This window comes from Acomys russatus, chromosome 10, assembly GCF_903995435.1.
Source record: "Acomys russatus chromosome 10, mAcoRus1.1, whole genome shotgun sequence".
NCBI classification, from domain to species: domain Eukaryota; kingdom Metazoa; phylum Chordata; class Mammalia; order Rodentia; family Muridae; genus Acomys; species Acomys russatus.
Window position 1 is genome coordinate 74,697,550 of NC_067146.1, and position 25,317 is coordinate 74,722,866.

A 25,317-nucleotide genomic window follows, 5' to 3' on the forward strand; every position below is an offset into this window, starting at 1 on the left:
TTTTAGTAGCTGAGTAGTATTCCACAGTGTAAATGTACCACAGTTTCTTTATCCATTCTTCGACTGAGGGACATCTAGGTTGTTTCTAGGTTCTGACTATTATGAATAAGGCTGCTATGAATATGGTTGAGCATATGTCCTTGTTGTGTGGTGGAGCATCTTTTGGGTATATTCCAAGGAGTGGAATAGCTGGGTCTTGAGGTAGAACTAATCCCAGTTTTCTGAGAAAGAGCCAGATTGATTTTCAAAGTGGTGGTACAAGTTTGCACCCCCACCAGCAATGAAGGAGTGTTCCCCTTTCTCCACATCCTCGCCAGCATGTACTGTCATTTGAGTTTTTGATCTTAGCCTTGAATGTAATTCTTTGCCTCACTCTTTATCAAGACAGGTTTTTGTTGTTATTGTTATCATTTGTCTTGTTTTTTAAAATTATTTTATGAGTATGGGTGTTTTACCTTTGTGTATGTCTGTGTACCGTGTACATTCCTGGTGCCCACAAAGGCCAGAAGAGTGTGTGTTGTATGCTCTGAATCTGGCGTTATGGACTGTTGTGAGCTGTCATGTGGTCCTAGGATTCAAATCCAGGCCCTCTACAAAAGCGGTGAGTATTCTTGACTGGTGAGCTGTGGGGCTGGGGAGCCATGCAACCAGGGGAGCTGGTTTGGAGCAAGAGTGAAGTCAAGATGTGTCTTAAACCCCCTTGAGACCAGCAGAAGTAGGACTGTTTCCTCCCTGTTCTGGGCTTGCATGTCCTGGCGCATGTAGGCTGATGGCCCCACCTCTGTCACCCTTGAGATGGGGCCAGGTTACAGGTTAAATTTCCTCTCTCCTTATAAGGTCGTGTCCAGCAAATACCTGGAATTCCTCTTCATGCAGATAAGCCATTCCTAGCACCCTGCGCGCCTCCCAGGATCCGTTTCTCCAGGCCCATTTATAAGCTTAATGTAAACATGGTTTTTGTTTTGACCCCACGTGTGTGACGGCATGCGGTGTTTGTCTGCTGGGAACTTGTGAGAGGGTTCTCGATGTTTGTCTGCTAGAAGAGGAACTGCCTCATGTGGGGGCGTGGTCTTGCCAGCTGATAAACATCCTGGTACGGGCTCTGAGAGGAGATATATATGAGCCCCAAACCAGAGGCTTGGTTTTTGGCTTTTGTATCCCTTCACATAATTTAGCTGTTCATCATTTCGAGGTGATCTCAGAGAGAAACACTCCAGAGAACGCTTTGAGGTTCTGGGTTCCAGCTGCTGCAGTTGCAGTCACTTTTGCTGAATTTCTGGTTTGCTGTTTAATGGGTCTGCTGGAATCCTGATGACAAAGAGTGGAATCGCTCCAAGGAACTGAGTCTAAAAACATCTACTTCTCCTGTCCCCTTTAACCTCTTTTTCGCCTATCTAGGGTAGGTGTGTTGGAAGGGAGGTAGAAGCATTAAAGAATTCTACAAATCTAAGTAGTGCTTGTCTTTTTTTCCATTGTTTTTTAATTACATATTTTTATGTTTACATATACATTTATATTATTACACATTTATACAATTAACTATCACAACAAGAAGAATCATGACAAAATCAGGAATTATATAAGTGTTACATTCTTAGTGTTTTGACTATTTTTATTTGGCAGCCTTGAAGAAAACATCTTTGCAATCTTGGTGTGTCAAAAATCAGTATCTATCATATCTCATCATTATCAACTTAAAAACATCTATCTAGACCTAAAAACATCTTAACCCCTAAATAACTAAGCTTAATTGTAAAAATAAACTATCTGGTCTTCAACCCCATCAGAGACTTGAGAAGGAATAAAATTGATTACCTGAGTATATGGGAGTGCAGGTGAGCAGCTTCCAAATGAGAACTGCTTGTCTTTTTAGTGACAATATCAAATACATAGAATACCCTGGCATTTCATAACAATGAAATTTAAGGAGTATAATCTTTTTTTTTTTTTCTTTTTGGTTTTTCGAGACAGGGTCTCTCTGTGTAGCCTTGTCTGTCCTAGAGTCCCTTTGTAGACCAGGCTGGCCTCAAACTCAGAGCAATTCGCCTGCCTCTGCCTTCCAAGTGCTGGGATTAAAGGCGTCTGCCACCATGCCCGGTAAGTATAATCTTAAGAGGTTGGGATTTGGCTCTGTGGTAGCACACATACCTGGATTGGTCTCCAGCATTATTAAAAACAAAATAATACTTAAGGGTTAATCCAGCCAATGAGATTTAAAATATTAGTGACCACTAAGTACCCTTGGCATAAAAAGGAAATGACTGAGCCAACACTTGGAAATAGCTTACCAAGAGCAATCCTCTGCAAAAACAATCAGGTTTGCCAACCCTGTGTTACAACAAGTAGCTGGGCAAATCTAAATGTGAACCTTGCCCTATAACACCAAAGGCAGTCAGTACTCAGTTATTGGGAAATGCAAATAAAATGGCATCTACTGAAATATTATTATATTCTAAAACATGATTATAGAATCGGAGTATGAAAAAAAAAAAGGAACATAGTAGGCAGCCTCAGAGAGCTTCTGAGCAGCTAGTGCTGAGGGTAGGTCCCAGAGTGCATGTCAACTTGTAATCACAATTCAAAGTGGATATGTCAAGAGAAAGCTAACTTCCATGATGTTATGTTACACATGTAGAGTTTTTAAAAAGCAGGAGGGGTGGTATTGGAGAGATGGCTCAGAGGCTGTTCTTCCAAAGGTCTTGAGTTCGATTCTCAGCAACCACATGGCGGCTCATAACCATCTATAACGAGAGCTAGTGCCCTCTTCTGGCATGCAGGCAGAATAAATATATAAATATTATATATAATACTATATAAATAATAAATAAATCTTTAAGAAAAATAAAAGAATAGGGCAGGCCTGGCCTGGTGGTTCATCCTTTAATCCCAACCCTCCAAAGGTAGAGGCTGGCTGGTCTACATAGCAAGTTCAACACCAGCCAGGACTATGTAATGCGACCTTCTTTAAAAACAAAAACGGAAAACAAAACGAAAACCTGGGGCTGAAGAGAGATGGCTTAATGGTTAAGACCACTTACTGCTTTTACAAAGGGCCTGAATTCAGTTTCTAATGCTCATGTTAGACGGTTCACAAGTACCTATAACTGCAGCCATAGGGAGTCTCTGCCCTCTCTGACGTTTGTAGGCACCTGCACCCACGTGCACATATATATCCAATATCCACATAACTCATAACTTAAAAAATAAAAGTGAGGCACAGAGAGATAGCGCAGCTATTCTTCCAGAAGACCTCAATTTGCTTTGCAGCACCCATGTGATGGCTCCTAACCACCTCTTCTGGCTTCCTCAGGCACCTGGCATGTAAGTAGTACATAGACATGCATATAAGCAAAACACCCATGCACATTAAATACAATACAAATAAAAATAAAAATGAGGGGCTATAACTGGGCCTGATGGCTCATGCCTTTAATCCCAACACCTGGGGTGGGGCTGTGGGGTGGGGGTGTGGGGTGTGGGTGTGGGGTGTGGGGCAGAAGCAGGAGGATCTCTGAGTTTGAGGTAGTCCTGGCCTATAGAGTAAGTTGCAGGACAGCCAAGGCCACACAGAGAAACCCTGCCTTGAAAAACCAAAACAAACAAAAATGCACGAGGGGCTAGAGAGATGGCTCAAGTTCAGTTCATAGCATCCACTCACACTTTAGCTCTGGGAAATCTGATGCCTTCTTCTGAATTCTGAGGACACCAGGCATGCACACAGGCGGGCAAAATACTCTTACATATAAAATAAAAAATCTGGAAAAAAAATTTTTTTCCCCCCAAAGACAAGGGTTCTCTGTGTATCCCTGGTTGTCCTGGAACTAGATCTGTAAATCAGGCTGGCCTCCAACTCACAGAAACCTACCTGCCTCTGCCTCCCAACTACTGTGATTAAAGTCATGTGCCACTACCACCCGGCAAAAAAGAAATCTAAAAAATGGAGATACATTTGTTTTGTGTTGGGGGAGGTGTCGTGTGCATATGCGTATCTGTTTTTGTTTTGTTTTGAGTCAAGGCATTACTATCTTGCTCAGGTTGGCTTTGAATTCCCAACCTAAATTGATCTGCTTCAGCCTCCAAAGTAGTTGAAGCTACAAGCACACATCACAGCGAGATAAAAGAAAATATTTCTGAAAATAAATTCATTCCTTCAGGCTTCATTTATTTCCCTTTCTACTGAAAAGAATCACATCAGAATTTTTATATATATTTTAAATTTTATTAATTTATTCAGATTACAACTCAATTGCCATCCCATCACTTGTATTCACATCAGAATTTAAACAAGAAAAAAAGTGGAGCCATAACCAAGTTCTTCAGAAAATACAAGAAAGAAACTGTAGCCATCTCATGCCATTTAACCTAAGACAGGATCGATAATAAACCTCATGAGTTCAGAGCATGTAGGCTGTGTGTCTGTCTGGTCTTCGTTTAGTTTTCAAAACACAATATGGACTTCTGATTGTGGACATGTATGTGGGAATTGTCTCATACACACCTGTGGATAGACACTCTAAATGGTGAGGACTCTTTCCCAACGGGCTGCTTCTCTAGGGAGAAATCTGCAGGAGTGAAGGAAAACACACTTTCAAATTGGCCTAGGAACCAAGCCTAATAGTGCTAACATGACAACCCAGGGGACTGGTCATATATATAGCTCACTTTCTCCTCTTGTATACCTAAGAAAACTCTCTGAATTTTATTTATTTAGTCTCATTTGTCTGCTATATCTCTTCAGACTTGTTAATCGGTGTTAACCCTAATATCAGCACAGTCTTATTTCCTAACATGCAAACCTAGTTTCTTCTTCAAAACAGTCCACTGTCATCTCTAGATCTAAACCACTGAATTGGTTATCTTTTTTTTTTTTTTTTGCATTAAATCATAACATAAGGCAACGTTTCTACAAGAATCTGATGGTTCATTCGCAGAGCTCTGAATTAACTAATCTACTTCATATTCTTTCCCCCAACTTATAGGAAAGAAACTCCAACTTTTATATGCCCAACAGAAAAACCAAGAAGCCAAAGAACATGGGGTAGAGAGGCAGGATCCTGATCTCTCCCTTTTCCAATAGAGTTGCTGGGTCCACTTTAGCTTTCAGTCTTCCAGTACAAGGGCCGACTTACAAGGAAGCGCCTACACATGCACCCACCATGCCTCAGAGTTACTTCCACGTGTTCTTCCTGCCAAACGTGGCCAAAGAGAGCGGGCCTCCAACCAATCCCTCTCCTAGGAGTGCCCAAGCCCCGCCTCACTGGGCAGGGCTGCTCGTCTTTGTTCTCCCCGCACTCTTTCCCGGCCTGGGCGCTCCAGGCAAACCGAGTGGCAGCCGGTGATTGGTGGTGGCGGCGCAGCCAATCAGAAGGGGGCACCTCACGCTAGGGCTCCGAGTTTTAAACGCCCGGCTGAGGGGCGCGCCGACGCGGAGGGCTCGGGCAGCGGGGAGGTGCCGGCGTGGGCGGCGCGCTACGGCTTTCTCGCCCGGATCCGCCCAGGGATTGGCCGGCCCGCGGCTTCCTTGTCCTTAACCAATCAACGGGCAGAACTTCCTGGAGGTTTCGCTGCGCCCCGGCGTCGCTGGGGAGCTCCGCGAGTGCTTCGCCGTGGCCAGTGTGAGCAGGCCTCGCTCCGCACCCCACCATGAGGTTCCGGAAAGCTTGGCTGTTGTTGGTCCTGCTCTTGGCGCTGCCCCAGCTGCTGGCTGCAGCGAGCGCTGAAGACGCACAAGAAGGTGAGCGGGCGGGCAGGGCGGGAGCTGACGGGGAGCGCCCCGCGTGGGATGCAAACCTTGCAGGGGTCTGACAGGGTGCTTCGCTCACACCCCTGCGGAATCAGTGGCCTGGGAGCTGCGAAGTTGCTGGAGTTTCAGGGTCGTGCCGAATCAAGGGGCTCGGGCCTCCAGACTAGGACATGGAGGGACGTGCCGAGTGCCTGATTTGTTTGCAACTGGCCTCTTCACCCTCACTGCTGAGATTTGCCCCTCTCCCTTGGCGAGGGAAATTTCCTGGAAGTACACTCCTGTTGTTTCCAAAGCGAGACGGGAGGGCTGCTGGTAGGACCTGGAAGAGGCAGTCTCAGATACTGAGCATCTACTTCAAAAAGTGGAATTTGGAAATAACACAGGCTTTGTTTTCGTCTTACATGGAAAGTGGAGCTACCATTCCTTCTACAAGCATTTTATTCGGTGCCCGTTTGCCAGTCTCTGCGCTGGGTTTTGAAAGTCGAGGCAGAAGATGCGTGTGCTCTACTAGGAACACTATATGTAACTCCTAGACGTTACGCCTGCACCCTTTCTTCGAAATCATCTACCCGAAAACCTAAGAACTTTGAAATGTAGGAAGTACTAGTTAAAATCGCTGTTCCTAGAGAATAGGTCTCTTACGGAGACCCTTCTAACCACTAGCTTTTTCTTTTTCTTTTTGCTTACTAGGTTTATTCTAGTGTGTAGGGGGAATGTGAACTTTATACTCTTGGGTTGAGTAATATCCGTGTGGATCATTGATTCATGAGTCTTTTTACTTAGGTAGAAGAGAGTAGAAAGGAAAAGACAACTGCTGAAAGGGCCGAGTAACTGCCCTGTCTATAAGGATTATCCTGACACTTGTAACCAAATCGGCTGGGTTCTTTTTTCTTTCTTTCTTTTTTGTTTATTTATTTGTTTTTCGAGACAGGGTTTCTCCGTATAGCCTGGCTGTCCTGGAGCTCGCGCTGTACACCAGACTGGCCTCAAACTCGCAGAGATCTGCCTGCCTCTGCCTCCCAAGTCCTGGGATTAAAGGCATGAGCCAGCACTGCCCTTCCAGTGCTTATTTCTTGCGCAGGTGTAAAAATACATTGAAACAGGAAGAGGGCAGACTTTGCATTTTAAGCAAATTTTTCACTTTTCACAACAGAATAGACTGGGGGCAGGGAAGCACATGAAAGTTTCAGAACCAGTGTGGTTTGCTATATAATTTCAGGATATGGCTAAAAGAAAAAATAAAAATAAAACACGTGGTTGGTTGTGAGACAGTGGTCTTTGCTTTAGGGTGGTGTTTGTTTGAGATGGGGGGGTCTTGTTATCTAGCTTGCCAGTTACTATGTAGACCAGGCTAGCCTTGAACTCGAGATCTGCCTGCCTCTGTCTCCAAGTGCTGGGGTTAAAATGCCAGGTAGTGTGAATTCTTAGAGGCTTGGGTGAGTGGATTTCAAAGACTGTTTGGACTAACCAGTAGGGTATCTTTGGGGGGGGGGTTGGTTTTGGTTTTTTGTTTTGTTTTGTTTTGTTTTGTTTTGTTTGAGACAGGGTTTCTCTGTGTAGCCTTGGCTGCCCGGGACTGGCTTTGTAGACAAGGCTGGCCTCGAACTCACAATGCTTGAAGTGCTGAGATTACAGGCATGTACCACCACGCTCAGCCCAGTAGTCTATTTTTTGGGGAGGAGTTTGCTCTGGGTGAACCCAGGACTCCCTAGGGTGTCTAGGCCAAGGGCAGTCCTCCCTTGCTAGGTCCTCAGGTCCAGTGAACCCAGCGTGTGCAGAGACTGCAGTTCCACTCATTGGTGCTTGGTCCATACTAAGTATCATCTGCAGTGATCCAACGTTGGTTAACACTCTCTTCTTGTTGTTCACTATTTGCTGTTTAATGTTGGCCTAATGATTATTTGGCCAGCTGATAGTAGCTCCTCCTTGGCATGGTAGAGTATGGCCTGTTAAAGAAGTGGGGCATCCTTACAGTTAGTAGCTGCCAGTGGCTGGCCTGGCCAGGGATTCACGTTTGTTCAGTGGTAGTACACAGGGATGGCAGTAACCGGGTTAGATTCTCCACATTTCTGGAGTGGCCGCTCTTACCCTGTGGGCTGATTAATGTGAAGGTGGATGAGAGGCTCATTTGCTTCATGCCAAAAAAATATTGCACCCTTTCAGAAGGTGCTGGAACATTTGAGAGCTAGATGTCCTGGAACTGGAGTTAAAGACAGTTGTGAGACACTATGTCGTTGATGAGAGTTGAACCCTAGGCCTTCCTAAGGCCAGTGCTCTTAGCCACCATCTCTCCAGCCCTCTGGCATCTTTAATCAGGAGAGCTCTTCTGCTAAGTAGTGATGAGAGTTCACTTTGAGCTTGGCATAGGCAAAAAGTCCCTTGGGTTCAAGGCAGCTTGGGCTACACAGAAAGTCTATCTCAGGAAAAAGAAAAGCTCCTTTTTAAATTTACTCTGAGAGCTGGAGAGATGGCTCAGGCGTTAGGAGTATGCTCTTTTCCTCCGGGGAACTGAGTTCAATTCCCAACAACCAACACTAGGTAGCTCACAACCACCTGTAACTCCAGGACAGCCTCTGGGAACCTGCACTCATGTGCACATACTTACACATAATTTTAAGAATAAATCTTGAAAAATAGAAATAAACACTCAGAGCAATCATTCAGAAAGAAAATCTCAGATTAAATTTTGAGATAACCAAATGTGCATGGTTTTAGGTTTTTTGTTTTTTTCTGTTTGTGTGTGTGTGTGTGTGTGTGTGAGAGAGAGAGAGAGAGAGAGAGAGAGAGAGAGAGAGAGAGAGAGAGAGAGAGAGAGAGAGAGATTTTCTCTGTATAGCTCTGGCTGTCCTGGAACTCACTCCGTAGACTAGATTGGACTCAGATTCAGAGATCTACCTGCCTCTGCCTCCTGAGTGCTGGGATAAAAGCCGTGCACCACCACCAGCAGGCTGGGGATTTTCACTGTACACATGAATCTTCTGTAACTGGGCTTCCTCTCCTAGCCATATTTTCTAGGTTGAAAAGGGGACTAAATTCCATAATGCTTTCTTTCTAGTTCTGGACTAGAATAAGTAGCCTGTAGCCAGGATGAATATGGGTAACCTAACTTCTCCAGCCTCCTGAATGCACGGATGAGGTACCTACTAGGCATTCTACTAGAGCAGAGAAGCTGCAGTACATCCTTGCATCCAGCAGATCATTTAGGGAGTGGGAAGTATTCAATTTGTCATTTAGAAAGTCACTGTGGAGCCAGGCATGGTGGCACACACCTTTAATCCCAGCATTTGGGAGGCAGAGGCAGGTGGATCACTGTGAGTTCAAGGCCAGCCTGGTCTACAAAGCGAGTCCAGGACAGCCAAGGCTACACAGAGAAACGCTGTCTTGAACTCCCCCTGCCCTCCCCGCCAAAAGCAAAGTCACTGTGGTTGGTTGGCCACTTGTCTAACATAAGTGAAGTCCTGACATTGCCCAGTAAGTGCTTTCCTTGTCAGGTGTAGTAGGCAGATCGCTTGAAGTACCAGCAGCATTGAGGTTGGTGAGCTTAGTGTTAAATATTGAGGGTCCCAGCGGGAGGGAGGGAGAAACAGGAGGATACAAGTGAGGGGAAGACAACTGAGATGTAATCGTGAATAAATTAATTAAATTAAAAAAAAGTTGAGGGTCCCAAAGGATTGTGATTCAGGAACACCATTACATATGCTGTGGACTGTCAGTCACAGATGAGAGTGTAGGGGAGGAGGCTCAGATCACCAGCCCTTCGGAAACAGCCTTGGCTTTGACTAATATCAGCAAGGTGTGCGTTATGACTCAGTCAGTCCTGGTTCTTTCAGAGAAGGATGTCAGGCACTATTTTCTCAGTACCACAGAACAGGATTTTTGTATTTTCTGTGGCGTGCATGTGCTCCCCATCTTCCCATTCCTTAGCATTCTGAAAAGATATGAATAGGGAGACAAAAACCTTGTTGAGGAAGCTGTCCCCTGTTCCTGAGGGAGTTGTCCAAAAACATGTTCATGCAGCCACGCAGTAAACAGCTACCCTTTGTGCTTGTCTATGCCAAACTCAGCCAGGGACCAGGTCTTCTCTACTCTACCTTTCCTGTATGCCTGGGAGCCTTGATTTGCCCCAATCTCTTTTGATGGCGCTCAGGAGGAAGCGGTGGGCAAGAGAAGCACGAGCCAGCTTGGTTTCTACTCTGAAAGTGGGCATTTTAGAGCTAGTGCTCTTACTTCTAACAAAGGAAGAATGAAGGACCTAAGTTGCAGAAAAAGAGTGTGCAAGGCCGGAAATGGTAGTAGAGTCACATGTGACTAGTAGAGATGGGGTGGGGGTTAGGGTTTTTTAGAATTATTTTGCAGGTTGGTAAGTTCCATTAATAGTGATGAAAGCTAACCCCACAACCGCAGAGCTTCAGAGTGTGGAAGAGCGGTACGACGGACCATGCAGGTGAAACACGGAGGTCCTCATGTGCCTACAGTTACAGAGCCAGCATTGGATTACTTAGTACATTCCGCAAGTCTCAGGGGTCCCAGGATCCTGGGAACAGGTTTCAGGCCCTGAGTGCACCAAAACAGTCTCAAACAGTAACTAGCAGTGTTCTTAACTGAGCTCCTGAAGAAACAATTGGCCCTTTGACAGATTCAGGCTTCAGGGTGAAAGGAGCGATGTGCTTGCTGCCTGTAGATCTGGAGAGAAGTAGAGGAGAAGCTAGTTAATGAGACCCTCGGTTTCATGCTATCTTGTATCTGTAGTTTGGAAAGACCAACAAGTAAAAAGTTAACACGGTAATTCTCTCTCGCATTCTAGGGGCGGGGAAGATTGCTTCCAACAAAGTGTAATTTTCGGTATATACTTGATGCACATTGGCTCCATGCATCTTTTAAGTTGTCATTGTCTCAAAGTCTGTTCCACTCAGACTGTTACCCAGAGCTGGCTTTCTAAGAAAACATGCTTCCTCCTTTGGCCCTCTTCAGAAGGATCAGATCTATGGGCTATTTTTAAAGAATATAAGGTAAAATAACACAGCCCTTTTAGAGTAGAATTTATGTACAAACCAGAGAGTGAATCTTGGGTATCTGCATATTTGGGGGGAATAAGCAGATAAAAGTGTCCCCTGGAAAGGTTTATTGAGGTCCTGGAGAACAGCAGACAGTAGGCTTTGAGTCCATGGTTTGCCAGTTCTACATCCATGCCTTGGGGCAATTAGACCACCTTATGTGGAGTCTTAAATAGCCCTGCAAATAGAGGTGGAACGGGATTTCTAGGGTGACTTGTTTTGAGAGTTTGGTTTTCTGTCAAAGTTGTAAAGGAAGCTGGGCGTGGTAGTGCACGCTTCTAATCCCAGCACTCGGGAGACAGAGGGAGGCCAGCCTGGTCTACAAGTGAGACCAGAATAGCTAAGGCTGCACAGAGAAACCTTATCTTGAAAAACACAAAACAAAACAAAAACAAAACCAAAAAACCGAAGTTGTAAAGGAGAGAGTCACAAGTTTCCTAACCAGCATGGGTATTTTCTGATCAGACGCATCAGATACAGAAAATGCCATTGAGGAGGAAGAGGAAGAAGATGATGAAGAGGAGGAAGATGACTTGGAAGTTAAGGAAGAAAATGGTGTTTTGGTCTTAACTGATGCAAACTTTGATAACTTTGTGGCTGACAAAGATACAGTGCTACTGGAGTTCTATGCCCCGTGGTAAGCACCAGCACTTTAGTTCTATTTTATTACTGCTTGGTTTTTTTTTTTTTTTGGTGTTTTTTTTTTTTGGTTTTTTTTTTTAGGCAGGTTTGTTATCACTTTCTTTTTTTTCTTCCTTAAATTTTTCAGGTGTGGACATTGCAAGCAATTTGCTCCAGAATATGAGAAAATTGCCAGCACTTTGAAGGATAACGATCCTCCCATTGCTGTCGCTAAGATTGATGCAACTTCAGCATCCATGTTGGCCAGCAGATTTGATGTGAGTGGCTACCCCACCATCAAGATCCTGAAGAAGGGACAGGCTGTTGACTATGATGGCTCCAGGACCCAGGAAGGTGAGCTCCAGGATGTGAGCTGTTGGGGAATAGGGCCTAAGGGACACCACTCCACAGACCCACATATACACATGTAAAAGAAAATGCATGCATGCACGCATGCACGCATGCACATGGTTGCCTGTTTTTAGCCAAGGCAAAACCTTCTTTCTTTTTTTTAATGAATATATTTTTGTTTTATGTACATTGGTGTTTTGCCTGCATGTATGAGGAAGTCAGAGCCCCTGGATCTGTTACAGACAGTTGTGGTTGTGGGCTGCTATGTGGGTGCTCTTAACTGCTAAGCCATCTCTGCAGCCTCCTTCTTTCATTCTTCAAAAACTTAACATCGGATGCTGTTGAATTCCTCATTCCCAATGTGGGATACTAGAAAGAATGTTAAATGGTTTGGTCTGGGAATAGAGAAAACCACTCACAAAAGTAGACTTCATATCACCAAGAAAAGGCTGCAGTCGCCGATGACAACAGAGATTGGAAACGTCGTCCGAAATTCTGAGGAGGCTCTGACTAATTATGCAGTTCAGCAAGTCACACATTTCCTGCTCCCTTTTTGGATCCTGGCACTTTCTTCCCATTCTCCGCCAGCTCGAAGGGTGAGATAAAGTACCAGCTGGCTTGGGTGGCCATACATTCAGTCTCATGTGATTCTGTTGTTTTATTTTGTAGAAATTGTTGCCAAAGTCAGAGAAGTTTCCCAGCCCGACTGGACACCTCCACCCGAAGTCACTCTTTCATTGACTAAAGATAACTTTGACGACGTTGTGAATAATGCAGACATCATTTTGGTGGAGTTCTATGCCCCATGGTATGTTTGGCAAACGGGTTCGCGATAGTAAGTTTTCGGTGCCCTGCTAAGCGTGGTGAAGGGTTACAGTGCGCAGCCAGCGCAGGCTAATGCAGAGCTAGGCTGGGGCAGCAGTCCGGGAGAGAGATGGTTATAGGGGAAGTAATGGGAAGAGGGCACACGGAAGGAAGCAAGTTCTTGTTCTAAACTTTGTTATTGTGTGGGTGTGTGGATGGTCATGAGTAACAGGTGTGTGCGTGTCACAGTAAGTGTGTGGAGGTAAGAACAGCCTTGTGGAATAAATGTTCTCCTTCCGTTCTTCTGGAAAATTGAACTCAAGTTGTCAGCCTTGCATAACATGTACTTTTGACTGCTGAGCCATCTTGTAAGCCTGTTGTTTTTGTTGTTGTTTGTTTGTTTGTTTGTTTTAAGATGGCCTTGCTTTGTAGCCCAGGTTAGCTGACAAACTTGGAGCAGTCCTCCTGCCTTAACCTCCTGATTGCTGGAACTCAGGCATGTGTTACCACACCTGTCTGAGAAAAGACTTGAAGGGAGATTAATATAACTCAGGAAGCCCCTGGAGTGCCCAGAGAATGGTCTGCGGCACCGTCTTGGTAAATTCTTCATCCCTCAGCCAGGGGCTTTGATTTTTGCACAGGCTTAGGCATTTGTCAGGATGGATACGTAGACTAGAATAGAGACTAAATTACAAATCATGGATGTGAGCATCAGGCATTAAAAGAGTGATGGGGGCGCCTGGAGAGATGTCTCAGAGGTTAAGAGCACTGTCTATTCTTCCAAAGGTCCTGAGTTCAATTCCCAGCAACCACATGGTGGTTCACAACCATCTATAGTGAGATCTGGTGCCCTCTTCCTGGCATACAGGCACACATGCTGTATAAATAATAAATAAATCTTAAAAAAAAAAAAAAGCGATGGGGGGGGGTGTGACACCTTTAGTTCCAGCACTCAGGGAGGCAGAAGTAGGCAGATCTCTGTGGATTCAAGGCCAGCTTGGTCTACAAAGTGAGTCCAGGACAGCCAAGGCTACACAGGGAAACCCTGTTTCGAAAAACCAAAAAGAAGAAGAGGAGGAGGAGGAGTGGTGGCTCATGCCCTTAATCCCAGGACTCAGGAGGCAGAATAGAGTGGATCTGCGAGTTTGAGGCCAACCTGGTCTACAAAGTGAGTTCCAGGAAAGACACCTGAAATTCTTGTCTTGCAAAACCAAAAAAAGAGTGCCCTCAAGCGTCTGCATGAATGAGTCCCAGAATATCAGCAAGGAAAAGAAGCTCGTGGGCCTAGGATCAGCAGGCAGAGGCTGTGGCGGATGGCCTAGCAGAGTTGTGCCTGAAGGTTAGGTGCCCTGGCCCCAGGCAGTGTCTGTGTGAACCCAAGCTTGTGGTTTTCTGGATTCTGCAACAAAAGTCATTCTATATGACAATGCAAAGGGGTGACAAAAAGGAAAATGAACTGGGGAAAAGGAAGGAAACAATCTGGTGTATTCAGGAAGCAGATAAACCCGTGGCACCTTTATAACCCTACTTTAGTGCTGGAGAGATGCTAGTCCTTACCTTGCTATAGAAGGGGCCTGACATGGTAGGTAGACATGGCATTGTACTAGCTGGTCACTTACTCATTCTGGCTTATGACTGTTGCTATTACTAGTTACTGTTCTTTGCTGTAAGGAAATAACCATGACAAAGACAACTGCAGAAGAAGGGGTTTGTGTGGGCTTATGGTTCCATATAATGGCACAGTGGAGGCCTGGCAGCAGGGGTGGGAGGCTGAGGGCCCACAAGAATAAAGCAAAGAAAGCAAACTAGAAAATGGTAGGTGAGAGTCCTTTTAACTCCGAAAGCCCACTTCCAGTAACAAGCTTTCTCCAACAAGGTCACAGGTCCTAAGCTTCCCCAGACAGCACCACCAAATAGGGACCAAGCATTCAAGTTGGGGACAGAGGACATTTCATTCAAACCTCCACAGTGACTACTCAGGAGCTGTGTGTAGTAAACCCTGAACCTAGTAAGCTCATTGAGCACCCCATATGCTCATGGTACCTAAGAGGAGAGTTAGCCTTTACTTGCAGATAGTTTGTTTGTATGCTGCAGGATGTACGCTTTAATTAGTTGAGTTTCCCAAGGACCTGGTCAAGACAGTGTTTATGCTAACTGGGAGGACCTGAGAACCTGAGGTGTATGGGCAGATAGGAGTCATCAGGGCCTTATGGTACAGATTGCCTATTTTATCTATTTATTTATATTTTATTTGGTGGTATGTGTGCTGCCACAGGTTAAACCTGGCTGCCAGTCAGCTAGGTGTGTGCTCTTCTGCTGCTCTGGCCCTTAGACAGCCTGTGTTAATTATAATAATCTTAATTGTAAGTGCCTCTGGCTCTTGCTCATCTCCTGCTCTGGTTGGTTTGTAGGCTAAGAATTTGTCACAAATTCTCTGTGCCTTTGTTCACATTCTTGCCTTTCTCAGCCCTAGGCATATCCAGCTAGCCTGTTTCCTTGATGATAGATAAATGACAAAAAAGCAATAGCTGTTACCTTGTCATTGAAGCCATTCCTGATTTATATAGTTGATAGCCTCCAGCTCCCAACCAATGTCCCTTCTTAGGACGTTGGCTCTCTTTTCTCTTCCCTTCTTTTACCTATACCACAGTTTGTTGTGCACCTGTCCTATGAATGCCACGGCGGGAATCTCATGTTATAAAAACTTTAGCGTGTAATAATATAAGTGTATATGGTTTGTTTTGGGGGTTTTTTGTTTCATTTTGTTTTTTTGTTTTTTCGAGACAGGGTTTCTCTGTGTAGCCTTGGCTGTCCTAGACTCACTTTGTAGACCAGGCTGGCCTCGAACTCACATCGAGCCACCTGCCTCTGCCTCCCAAGTGCTGGGAAGTGTATATGTTTTTTTAAATATATAATTTTTTAAAACTTTAGCATGTACTGTGGGGCCAAGACAAGATTTGGTGGACGTAGCTGAGTTGTTTGGGACAGTAGAATCGGTCTCTGCACCTCATTTAGCTTGTAAATGAATTCATGCTGGGAAAAGTTCCTGATGGAATTGGTTTCCTTTTGGCAGGTGTGGACACTGCAAGAAACTTGCCCCCGAGTATGAGAAGGCTGCCAAAGAGCTCAGCAAGCGATCTCCCCCAATTCCCTTAGCCAAAGTTGATGCCACCGAACAGACAGACCTGGCCAAGAGGTTTGGCGTCTCTGGCTACCCCACTTTGAAAATTTTCCGCAAAGGAAGGCCTTTTGACTACAATGGCCCACGAGAGAAATATGGTATGCCTGCTACCTTCCTCATACTGTGTGGAAAGGGAACGTCCTTTATACAGCTGGGAGCTAGAGGATGCACTCAGCTGCAAGGACCTTCCTCAGACATGTGCTCTGCTCCTAGGAATTGTTGACTACATGATTGAGCAGTCTGGGCCTCCCTCAAAGGAGGTTCTGACCCTGAAGCAAGTCCAGGAGTTCCTGAAGGATGGAGATGATGTAGTCATCATTGGGGTCTTTCAGGGAGACAGTGACTCAGCCTATTTGCAGTATCAGGAAGCCGGTAAGTACTGACAAAACCACATGCCCCGCCACACTCCTGGGGCTTTTGGGAAATAGGCTGTTTTGTGTAAAACTAGCATAGTGATTGGATATTTGTCTAGCACACGAGAGGTCCAGAACTCAAACTGTAGCACCACAAAAAAAGCAAGTGCTTCTGTAGGAAATGGCTTGAGGGGAGAACAGCCTGTGGCTGTCATAGTTGGAGGGTTGTTTAATTACATACTAAATGCATAAGACTAGCTGCGCCATCTCGCCCATCCCACACAACCACATTAATTCAAGTTGTTTGCCTTCGTCCTCTCCTGAGTCCCTCTGCAATAAAGAACAGCTCTGACTTGGGCCTGGATTCAAGTCCCAGCTCTTGCTGGTTACTAAAACTGTGGCCACAGATGGAGTCCTTCAGCCCAGTGTTTGTGAGTTTTTAGGATCCTCCCTACTACCTTTTCCTCAGTTCCCCCTTCACACAGCACAAACTTTGTCTACTTCAATAATAAGTTCACTTTCAGCATATCACTTGCCGCCTCATGCTGATCTCTGTTGTACAGCAACAGAAATGTACACCAATTCAGGCTGGTGATTATTTTTTTTAGGGACAGTATCTCTCTGTGTAGCCCTGGCTGTCCTGGAACTCATTATGTAGACCAGGCTAGCCTTAAACCCACAGAGATCTGCCTGCCTCTGCCTCTCAGGCTCTGGGATTAAAGGTGTGCACCACTGCGCCCGGCTCAGTCTGGTGTTTTGTCAAAACTTCAAAGAGAAGCTCAGTTTAATTGGTGTTTCTTTGGTCTTCATTGGTTAGTTAGCTGTCATCTGCTCTTGACTTAATCAGGAAGAAACTTACCTAGGGAAAGTCCAGCCTAGCCAAGGCTTTGGCTAAATGTAGAATCCCTAATCTCAACCTCTGTGATCGACACTGGGTATGAAACCTCAGTGTAAGGTCGAAGGAATGTGTGGTACTTGCATGTCTGAGAGGTACTGTCCTGAGTCCCAGTTTGCTACTTTTCATAGACGGAAGATGACATTTCCTCCAAACAAATAGCTCTAAATTTCTGTGTGTTTTTTGTATTTCTGACAAATCCTAAGATGGAAGACTGAGATATGACATCAATGCTGAGCTTTAAAAACAGGCTCTTAGCTGGGCGGTGGTGGTGCACACCTTTAATCCCAGCACTCGGGAGGCAGAGGCAGGCGGATCGCTGTGAGTTCGAAGCCAACCTGGTCTACAAAGTGAGTCCAGGACAGTCAAGGCTACACAGAGAAACCCTGTCTCAATAAACCAAAACAAACAAACAAACTAAAACAGACTCCTTTGTGTGCTTAAGCTCTGCATGTTGTCCATTCAGAAGTTAGAACGTCAGTCATCCTCTTCAGGCCCTTGCTTGGCCGATAATGGTCATAAAGCCGTTACTTAATCAGTTTACTGTGTTCTGCTAATTTGTCAGCTAACAACCTAAGAGAAGATTACAAGTTTCACCACACTTTCAGCACTGACGTAGCTAAGTTCCTGAAAGTCTCCCTGGGGAAGATGGTGCTGATGCAGCCTGAGAAGTTCCAGTCCAAGTATGAGCCCAGGAGCCATGTGATGGATGTTCAGGTAAGTGAGGGCTCTTTAGGGTGGGAAGCATCCCAAGTTGTGCCAGCTCCTCGTTACTCTACTCGCACCAGCATCTGGACTTTGAAATGTGTAGTGTTTGCTCTACCCATAGGGTGTGACACACCTGTCTTAGTCACTGTGAGACACCATGACCAAGGCGGCTCTCTTTTTTTTTTCTTTTCTTTTCTTTTTTTGGTTTTTCAAGACAGGGTCTCTCTCTGTATCCTTGGCTGTCCTGGACTCCATTTGTAGACCAGGCTGACCTCGAACTCACAGAGATCCACCTGCCTCTGCGTCCCAAGTGCTGGGATTAAAGGCATGCGCCACCACGCCTGGCTAAGGCAACTCTTAAAAAGGAAAGCCTCTAACTGGGAGCTTGCTTACAGTTTCAGAGGTTTAGTCCTTTATCACCACGGCAGGGAGTATGGTGTGAGGCGGCAAAGCGGCCCGGCAGTTTCTGAGAGGTACACCCTGGTCCACAGGCGGAGGGGAGGGGGGCGGGGCGCGGGCCTGGCTTGGGCTTTTGAAACCTCTGCTCATCCCCAGTGACATATTTCATCCAACAAGGCCATGCCTCCTAATCCTAACTCAGTCAAAGCATTCCACTCTCTTACATTCAAACCATCTTTCTCAGCCTTTTCTTCTCATCTCACAGAATGAGAGCAGAGACAGTGGGTAGCTAGCTGTGTTGTATTTTCCCTGGTGATGTTGGTCCCATTGTGCTAAGGCTCTTGGTATTTGAGTCTGGTTTTATGAGACCCAGAAGAAAGAAGGAATTGGGGAAAGGAAAGCACTCAACACTAGGGGGCCAGCCATGAACATCCTGTCTTGGTCAGTGTTCTATTGCTGCGAAGAGACTCCACAAGGCAGCTCTTACAAAGGAAAGCACTTAATCAGGGCTGGCTTATGGTTTGAGAGGTTTAGTCCCTTGTCAGCATGGCCCGAAGCACGGCAGTATGCAGACAGACAGGGGGCTGGAGGAGAAGCTGAGAGTCCTACAGCAGGAAGAGAGAGACACCAGGCTTGGCTTGAGCTTTTGAAACCCTAAAGCCCCAGTGATATACTTCCTCCAACAAGGCCACAAAGCCACTTCCTGATGACCAAGCTTTCAAATAAATGAGCCCACGGGGCCTGTTCTTACTCCTCCAGCACATATCCCTGTAAAGACCACAGTACCCTGTGATTGGCCCTCACCCCTCCTTTCCATTCTTCCCATGGTCTGCAGACTCTTTGGTTTCTACCATGCAAGGCTCAGAACCCTCTTCTCTGGACTCAGAGTGCCGCCACCGCCCCTTCAGATCTCGCTTTCTTCTTCAGTCATAGACCATGTAACCAAAGAGGGATCCTATTAGGGGCTGTGGACCCTCGTGGTCACACACAACTCTCTCTCTTGTGTGTGTGCACCCAGGAAAGGGTCCAGATTGTGACTTTTTAAATTGTTTCTAGAGATTTTTGAGACAAAGTTGAAGTTTATTTTGAAGGTTTTAGTATAGATTTAAGTGCAGGTGTTGAGGGAGACATAAGGAAAGTATAGTAGTCTGTAGGCTTTGTTTTTTAACAATTAAACTTTATTATACAACCCAACTAGCTTACACAAGAGGGAAAAAAGGCTAAAGGGAAAAAAGAGTGAACCTTCCGGTATCTGTTCCATGGCACGGGTCCTTAGGTGTCTCTGGCCTGTGTGTTGGTCCACATGTGCTCAAGACCGGTCTGAACCTGTTGCTGCTCTCCTCCCTGCCTGCCTGTGTCATGTGTGAAGGGTGGTCTCCTTCTCCCAATGAGGGTCGGTTAGAAAGACAAGTCCAAGTGGAATCCCCAGGTCTTCTTTCTGAATTCCTGGCCCAGGATGGCTCCACTCAGTCTATCACAGGGTATCCACGGGGTGCCCAAGGGTAAAGCCCGCCAAGATTGCTTTTACCTGTGACAAAGCTTACAGTCCCTCCCACAGTAGTCCATACCCAGGGGCTTGTCAGGAGTCACCTGACAGGTACAGTACCTTTTTTTCTTTCTTCTTGAAATAGGGTCTTACCATTGCATCTCTGGCTCTTCTGCAACTCGCTATGTAAATTGAGCTGTCCTCAAATTCAGAGAGGTCCCCCTGCCACTGCCCTACAGTGCTGGGACTAAAGGCTGCTGCTCCCAATAGTTCAGCACTTACCCCAGGAAGGTGACAAGGTTAAGGTCCCTGTGGTCTAGTCTGCAGCCCATCATAGTTTGCTCCCTGAGTGACCCTTGTGTGAGGTGATGGTGATGTGATTAAACACTTAGTGTGGTCCTTTGCCGCCTGGACCTAAAGGCTTTGCGCTAGTGCAGCTTCCAGAGCATCTTTGCTTGCTTTTGTAGCACATTCAACATATTCATTGACATCAGAACAGACCCTCTTGGCACCCTGCTCTCCCTGCACTGTTGCCTCAGCCCATGTACCTTCTGCTCTCTGACTTCCCTGTCTACACAAGCACCCTGGTATGACAAGTGTAGAGGCTTAGGCAAGCAGGTTAATAAGTTTGTACAAGTTTCTTTAATGATAAAGTGGAGATGGCTGTATTTCCCCTTGGTAGTTGTGAGGTAGTATCTGTAAAGGGCTTGACTTAAGTCCTAAGTATGAGCCCTAGGGACCTCCAGTCCTCCAGTCTCCAAGACATGAGTTCTGTGTCCCCTCAGTAACTGCCACTCTGACACATGTCATAGGTGCCATGTAAACTCGGTTGTTTCACTTGATGAACAATGAGACATCTCACCTGAAGAAGCCTGTGGGCCAGCATTAAAAGGCTGCATTGTTGAGCCTAGTTAAGTGCAGCTGTTCGTGGCCCTCAGAACACAGCCCCCAGAGAAATGAGATGGTTTCAGTGGTTGAGCAGCTCACCAACCATGTAGCTTTGTCTGCCTCTAAATTCTAATTTGAGGCTACATTGCTCTCTAGTACTTGTGGCCAACTGCAAAACTTGGCCTGGCCCCTTTCGGGCTGGAGTTTTTTTCTCACTTTGTCATCTATAAAATGGACTTCAGAGCTCCTGTGAGCTTGGTTAACTGAATATGGAAAGACCTGCATGGTTCAATCCATGTGCAGTTACTGTTTAAGACCCTTAAGCTCTTTGTCGTCGGGCTTTTGAATTCAAGTCAGAAGAGTCTGTTAATGTTGGGTGTGATTGATTGGATGGGGCTGAGTAAACAACTTCACTGTCCCTCCTCCTGTTCTGAAACCTTCAAAACAAACATCTGCACTTGACAGTAGCTATGAAGGCATATTAGCTAAAGCTCCTGTTTTGTTGTATGCCCTCTTTGAAACAGGGCTCCACAGAGGCATCAGCCATTAAGGACTATGTGGTGAAACATGCCTTGCCCCTGGTGGGCCATCGGAAGACTTCTAATGAAGCCAAGCGGTACACCAAGCGCCCCCTGGTGGTTGTATACTACAGTGTGGATTTCAGCTTTGATTACAGAGCTGGTGAGAGACCCTACCAAGGCCTTTCTGGGATGGGGGCTACCTACCACTTTTAGAAATCTTGCTCTAGGGCTTTTAAAGTTAGTGGTGTGAACATATTTTACTTATAGAATAGGATTCTGAGTTCTGAGCCTTATAGTACCCTTTTCCTTACTGTTTTATGAAAAGGGGAGTTAAAAGTCAAACCTAGGGCTAGAGAGTTGGCGCCCTGGCTGGTAAAAACATTCAATGAGATGCCTGAGGACCTGAATTCAATCCCCAAGACCAGCATGGTGGACAGAGAACCAGTTCCTACAAGTTGTTCTCTGACCTCCACACACACTCTTATTGCATGTGCATACTCACACATGCCGACACAGTAAATAATATAATAAAAATTAAAACAAAATAAGCAACAGCAAAGAAAATAGATGCTTAAAAAGAAGAGTTTGGCCTGGACAGATGGCTCAGAGGTTAAGAGCACTGGCTGTTCTTCCAAAGGTCCTGAGTTCAATTCCCAGCAACCATGTGGTGGCTCACAACCATCTATAATGAGATCTGGTACCCTCTTCTGGCCTCTAAGCATACATGCAGGCAGAATAATAAATAAATAAACAAATAGCTAAATAAAAGAAAAAGAAAAGGGTTAAGCCTAGTACCTTCATAGAGATGATGTCACACATCTGGTGCTGAACCACCTTCTGGCTCCAGACAGTGTGTATTGCCAGTACACAGCTCTGCTGGGCCATAATTGGTTTCTACCCTTAGACCATACAGCTTGGCTGTACCAGAAGTCCTTTTCTGTGCAGTTGAGGTACATATGGGGCCTGTACCTTTCAGGGAACATAAGTGATAGAAATCTTAAATCTCACAGTCTAGGGCAGGACAATCACTCTGCTCAGCCACTTAATTCACAGCCTATGTCCGTTTCAGCTACTCAGTTTTGGCGTAACAAAGTCCTAGAAGTGGCCAAGGACTTCCCTGAGTATACCTTTGCAATTGCTGATGAGGAAGACTATGCCACAGAGGTGAAGGACCTGGGGCTCAGTGAGAGTGGAGAAGACATCAATGCAGCCATCCTCGATGAGAGTGGGAAGAAGTTTGCCATGGAGCCAGAAGAGTTTGATTCAGACACTCTCCGGGAGTTTGTCACAGCTTTTAAAAAAGGTAAGTTGGTCCAAAGTCTCCCTTTGGTCAGAACACAGAACCTGCCCGGGTCAAAGGAGTATCTGGCACCCTGTAATGTGCAAGGGGCTGTGCATGTGGGTCAGTAGGTGCTTGTTGTAAAAGCAGGAGGAATGCTGTTCAAATCCCCGAACACGCAGTACGGGTGTCTGTGCACGCTTATAACCCCAGCATTGGAGACAAAGGAAGGTCAGTTGTTAGAGCTTCCAAGCCAGCAAAGGACTCTGCATCAAAAGTGAATGAGTCGGTGGGTGGGTGAGTGAGTGGGTGAAAATAATAGAGGAAGACACCTAGTGATCTCTCCTTAGCCCACAGAAAAGGGCTCAGTAGGTCCTTTACCATCCCCTCCCCTCCCCACTCCTAAGTCCTCTGCACTCATTCTCTGACTTAGTTACCTGGAGGACTAGGTGTGTCCCACCCCTAAACTCTGAGGCACCAAGACAACTTAAATGTAATTTTGGAATATTTGGGAGGCTTAGTTTTGTTTTTCCATTTTGCCAAGTCTTGTATTACTTACTTTGAAAGCAAAAGCCAGATGAGGACTCTTTTAGTAACATTAGCCTTAAGAAACTAGTTTGTGCTGCGCGCTGTGGCATACACCTGTAATGCCAGCACTCGGAGAGGCAGAGACAGGCAGATCTTTATGAGTTCAAGGCCAGCCTAGCCTACAAAGCCAGTCAAAGACAGCCATGGCCACACAGAGAAACTCTGTCTCAAAAAAAAAAAAAAAAAAAAGGAAGAAAAGAAATTATAGTTTGTGTTAGGCAGGGATTCCAGGGGTATCTCCAGATGCATCCTGAACAGACAAGGCAGAGTCTGGGTACAGCTAAAGCCTCTGTGACTTCAGAGTGTGACTTGGAGCCTCTCTGTTGCCAGCCACTTGTACTCAGGAGTCTGACTCTACATTCATCCTCTCCTGTGCCTCAGGGTTAGGATGGAGACAGAAGCTCAGTTCTTTGTTTATTTTTGCTTTTGGAGACAAAGAGTCACTATATCTCATTGGCCTTAAACTTGTAATTCTTCTGCCTTAGCCTCTCAAAATGCTGATATTATAATTATGTGTTCCTTTTTTTTTTTTTTTTTTAATGTGTTCCTTTTTCATTTGTTTTTTATTTGATTGGTTAGTTGGATCTGGGTTATGCTTTTCTGTTTCTGTTTTTGTTTTTGGTGGTGGTGGTGGTTTTGGGGGGTTTTGTTTGGTTTGGTTTTTTTTCTTTTTGTTTTTCAACACAATGTTTCTCTTGTAGTCCTGGCTGACCTGAACTCACTTTGTAGACCTGGCTGATCCTTGAACTCACAGAGATCCGCGTTCCTCTGCCTTCCAAGTGCTGGGATTACAAGCATGTACCACCATGCCTGGCCCTTGGTTTTATTTTTAGGAAAAGCCCTTATCCATTTGGGGCACTCAGTTTTGTCATCACAGAGTTGATGTTGCCCCCACAGGGCTTTTGGGCTTGCAGTCCTAGTGCTCTCAAAAGCTCTCCTGCTTGGTCAGCATCTGTTAGATTGGACTTCGCAGGTACTAGGTGAATAGGAGATATATTTATCATAGCATTCTCCGTTGTTGGAATGTTTTAGAGGGGCCCAGGCCCCACCTGAGAGTGGGTCTAATAACTTCTGATAGCTACTTATTGTGGTTGCCTCAGTGCCTGGTTCACACTGAATACCAGGATCCATGGCCTTTAAATACTGATACCTCCTCTTTTTGTGTTTGGCAGGAAAACTAAAGCCAGTCATCAAATCACAGCCAGTCCCCAAGAACAACAAGGGACCAGTCAAAGTGGTGGTGGGAAAGACCTTTGATGCCATCGTGATGGACCCCAAAAAGGACGTCCTCATTGAATTCTATGCACCCTGGTGTGGGCACTGCAAGCAGCTGGAACCTATCTACACCAACCTGGGCAAGAAATACAAGGGCCAGAAGGACTTGGTCATCGCCAAGATGGATGCTACTGCCAATGACATCACCAGTGACCGATACAAGGTGGAGGGCTTTCCCACCATCTATTTTGCCCCCAGTGGGGACAAAAAGAACCCAATTAAATTTGAGGGCGGAGACAGAGATCTGGAGCATTTGAGCAAGTTTATAGATGAACATGCCACAAAGAGGAGCAGAACCAAGGAAGAGCTTTAAAGGCCTGGCAGTCTGCAAAAAGTGGAGGAACCAGACACTGTAGTGGACAAGCATTGGCCTCTGAGCAAGTGAGCCATCAGTGAAATGGCAGTATCTTGACTTTTTAAAAATACTTTGTTATGCAACCTCATGCTCTGAATACTGAATAACCATGAATGACTTGATAGTTTAGACCAGATTTTCATGGAGGATACATCTATTTTTATCATTTTGGGTCTGGTGGGTTTTTGTTTTGTTTTCTTTTAACCTTTTACTTTAGTATTTCTTCAAACAAATAAGTTTTGGATCTTTGTGAGAATTTTTTTTTTTTTTTTTTTAATTTAAAGTTTAAAATCTTTGCCAAATTGTGTTGAGTTTGCCTTTTATTTTCTTGTTGTTAAAAATAGGTAAGCATTGGTGTGCTTGTTTTTATTTCTTCCTGCTAATGACACCAAGTGAGGGCTCTCCCCTGACAGCTGGCCAGGGTGGCATTTCAATCTGACAGAGCTATGTCCTTATCCAGGCTGAGGCAGTATGTCATTGCTGGATGGATATAGCCATTCTAGCACCTGACACACCAGGATGATAGGTAGTGATGGAATATGGCCACTACTGGTTCCTCAAACCAATCCCACTGCTAAAATAAAATGATCTTGGGCATGGACTTAGAAGCCTTGGTATGGTAGAAAAGTTATAGTAGGCTGCTAATAATGGAAAAAAATACTAATAATCTCAGTAACAGCTAGGAAGTTGGGCATGGTGGCACACACCTTTAATCCCAGCACTTGGGAGGCAGAGGCAGGCAGATCTTTAAGATCAAGGCCAGCCTGGTCTGCTGAATAAGTTCCAGGACAGCCAGAACTACACAGAGAAACCCTG

The 25,317-nt window shown here is 45.4% G+C and overlaps 1 protein-coding gene across 1 annotated transcript; it reads left to right on the forward strand.

Moving 5' to 3' along the window:
* Nucleotides 1–5,518: 5,518 nt before the first annotated feature.
* Nucleotides 5,519–24,694, forward strand: Pdia4 (protein disulfide isomerase family A member 4). The gene is made up of 10 exons (XM_051152453.1): nt 5,519–5,734; nt 11,263–11,434; nt 11,567–11,772; nt 12,439–12,577; nt 15,647–15,852; nt 15,968–16,126; nt 17,568–17,719; nt 21,008–21,164; nt 22,074–22,307; nt 24,044–24,694. Exons 1-10 carry the CDS (start codon nt 5,644–5,646, stop codon nt 24,457–24,459), a joined length of 1,932 nt encoding a protein of 643 aa, XP_051008410.1. The 5' UTR covers nt 5,519–5,643; the 3' UTR covers nt 24,460–24,694.
* The last annotated feature ends 623 nt before the right edge of the window (nt 24,695–25,317 follow it).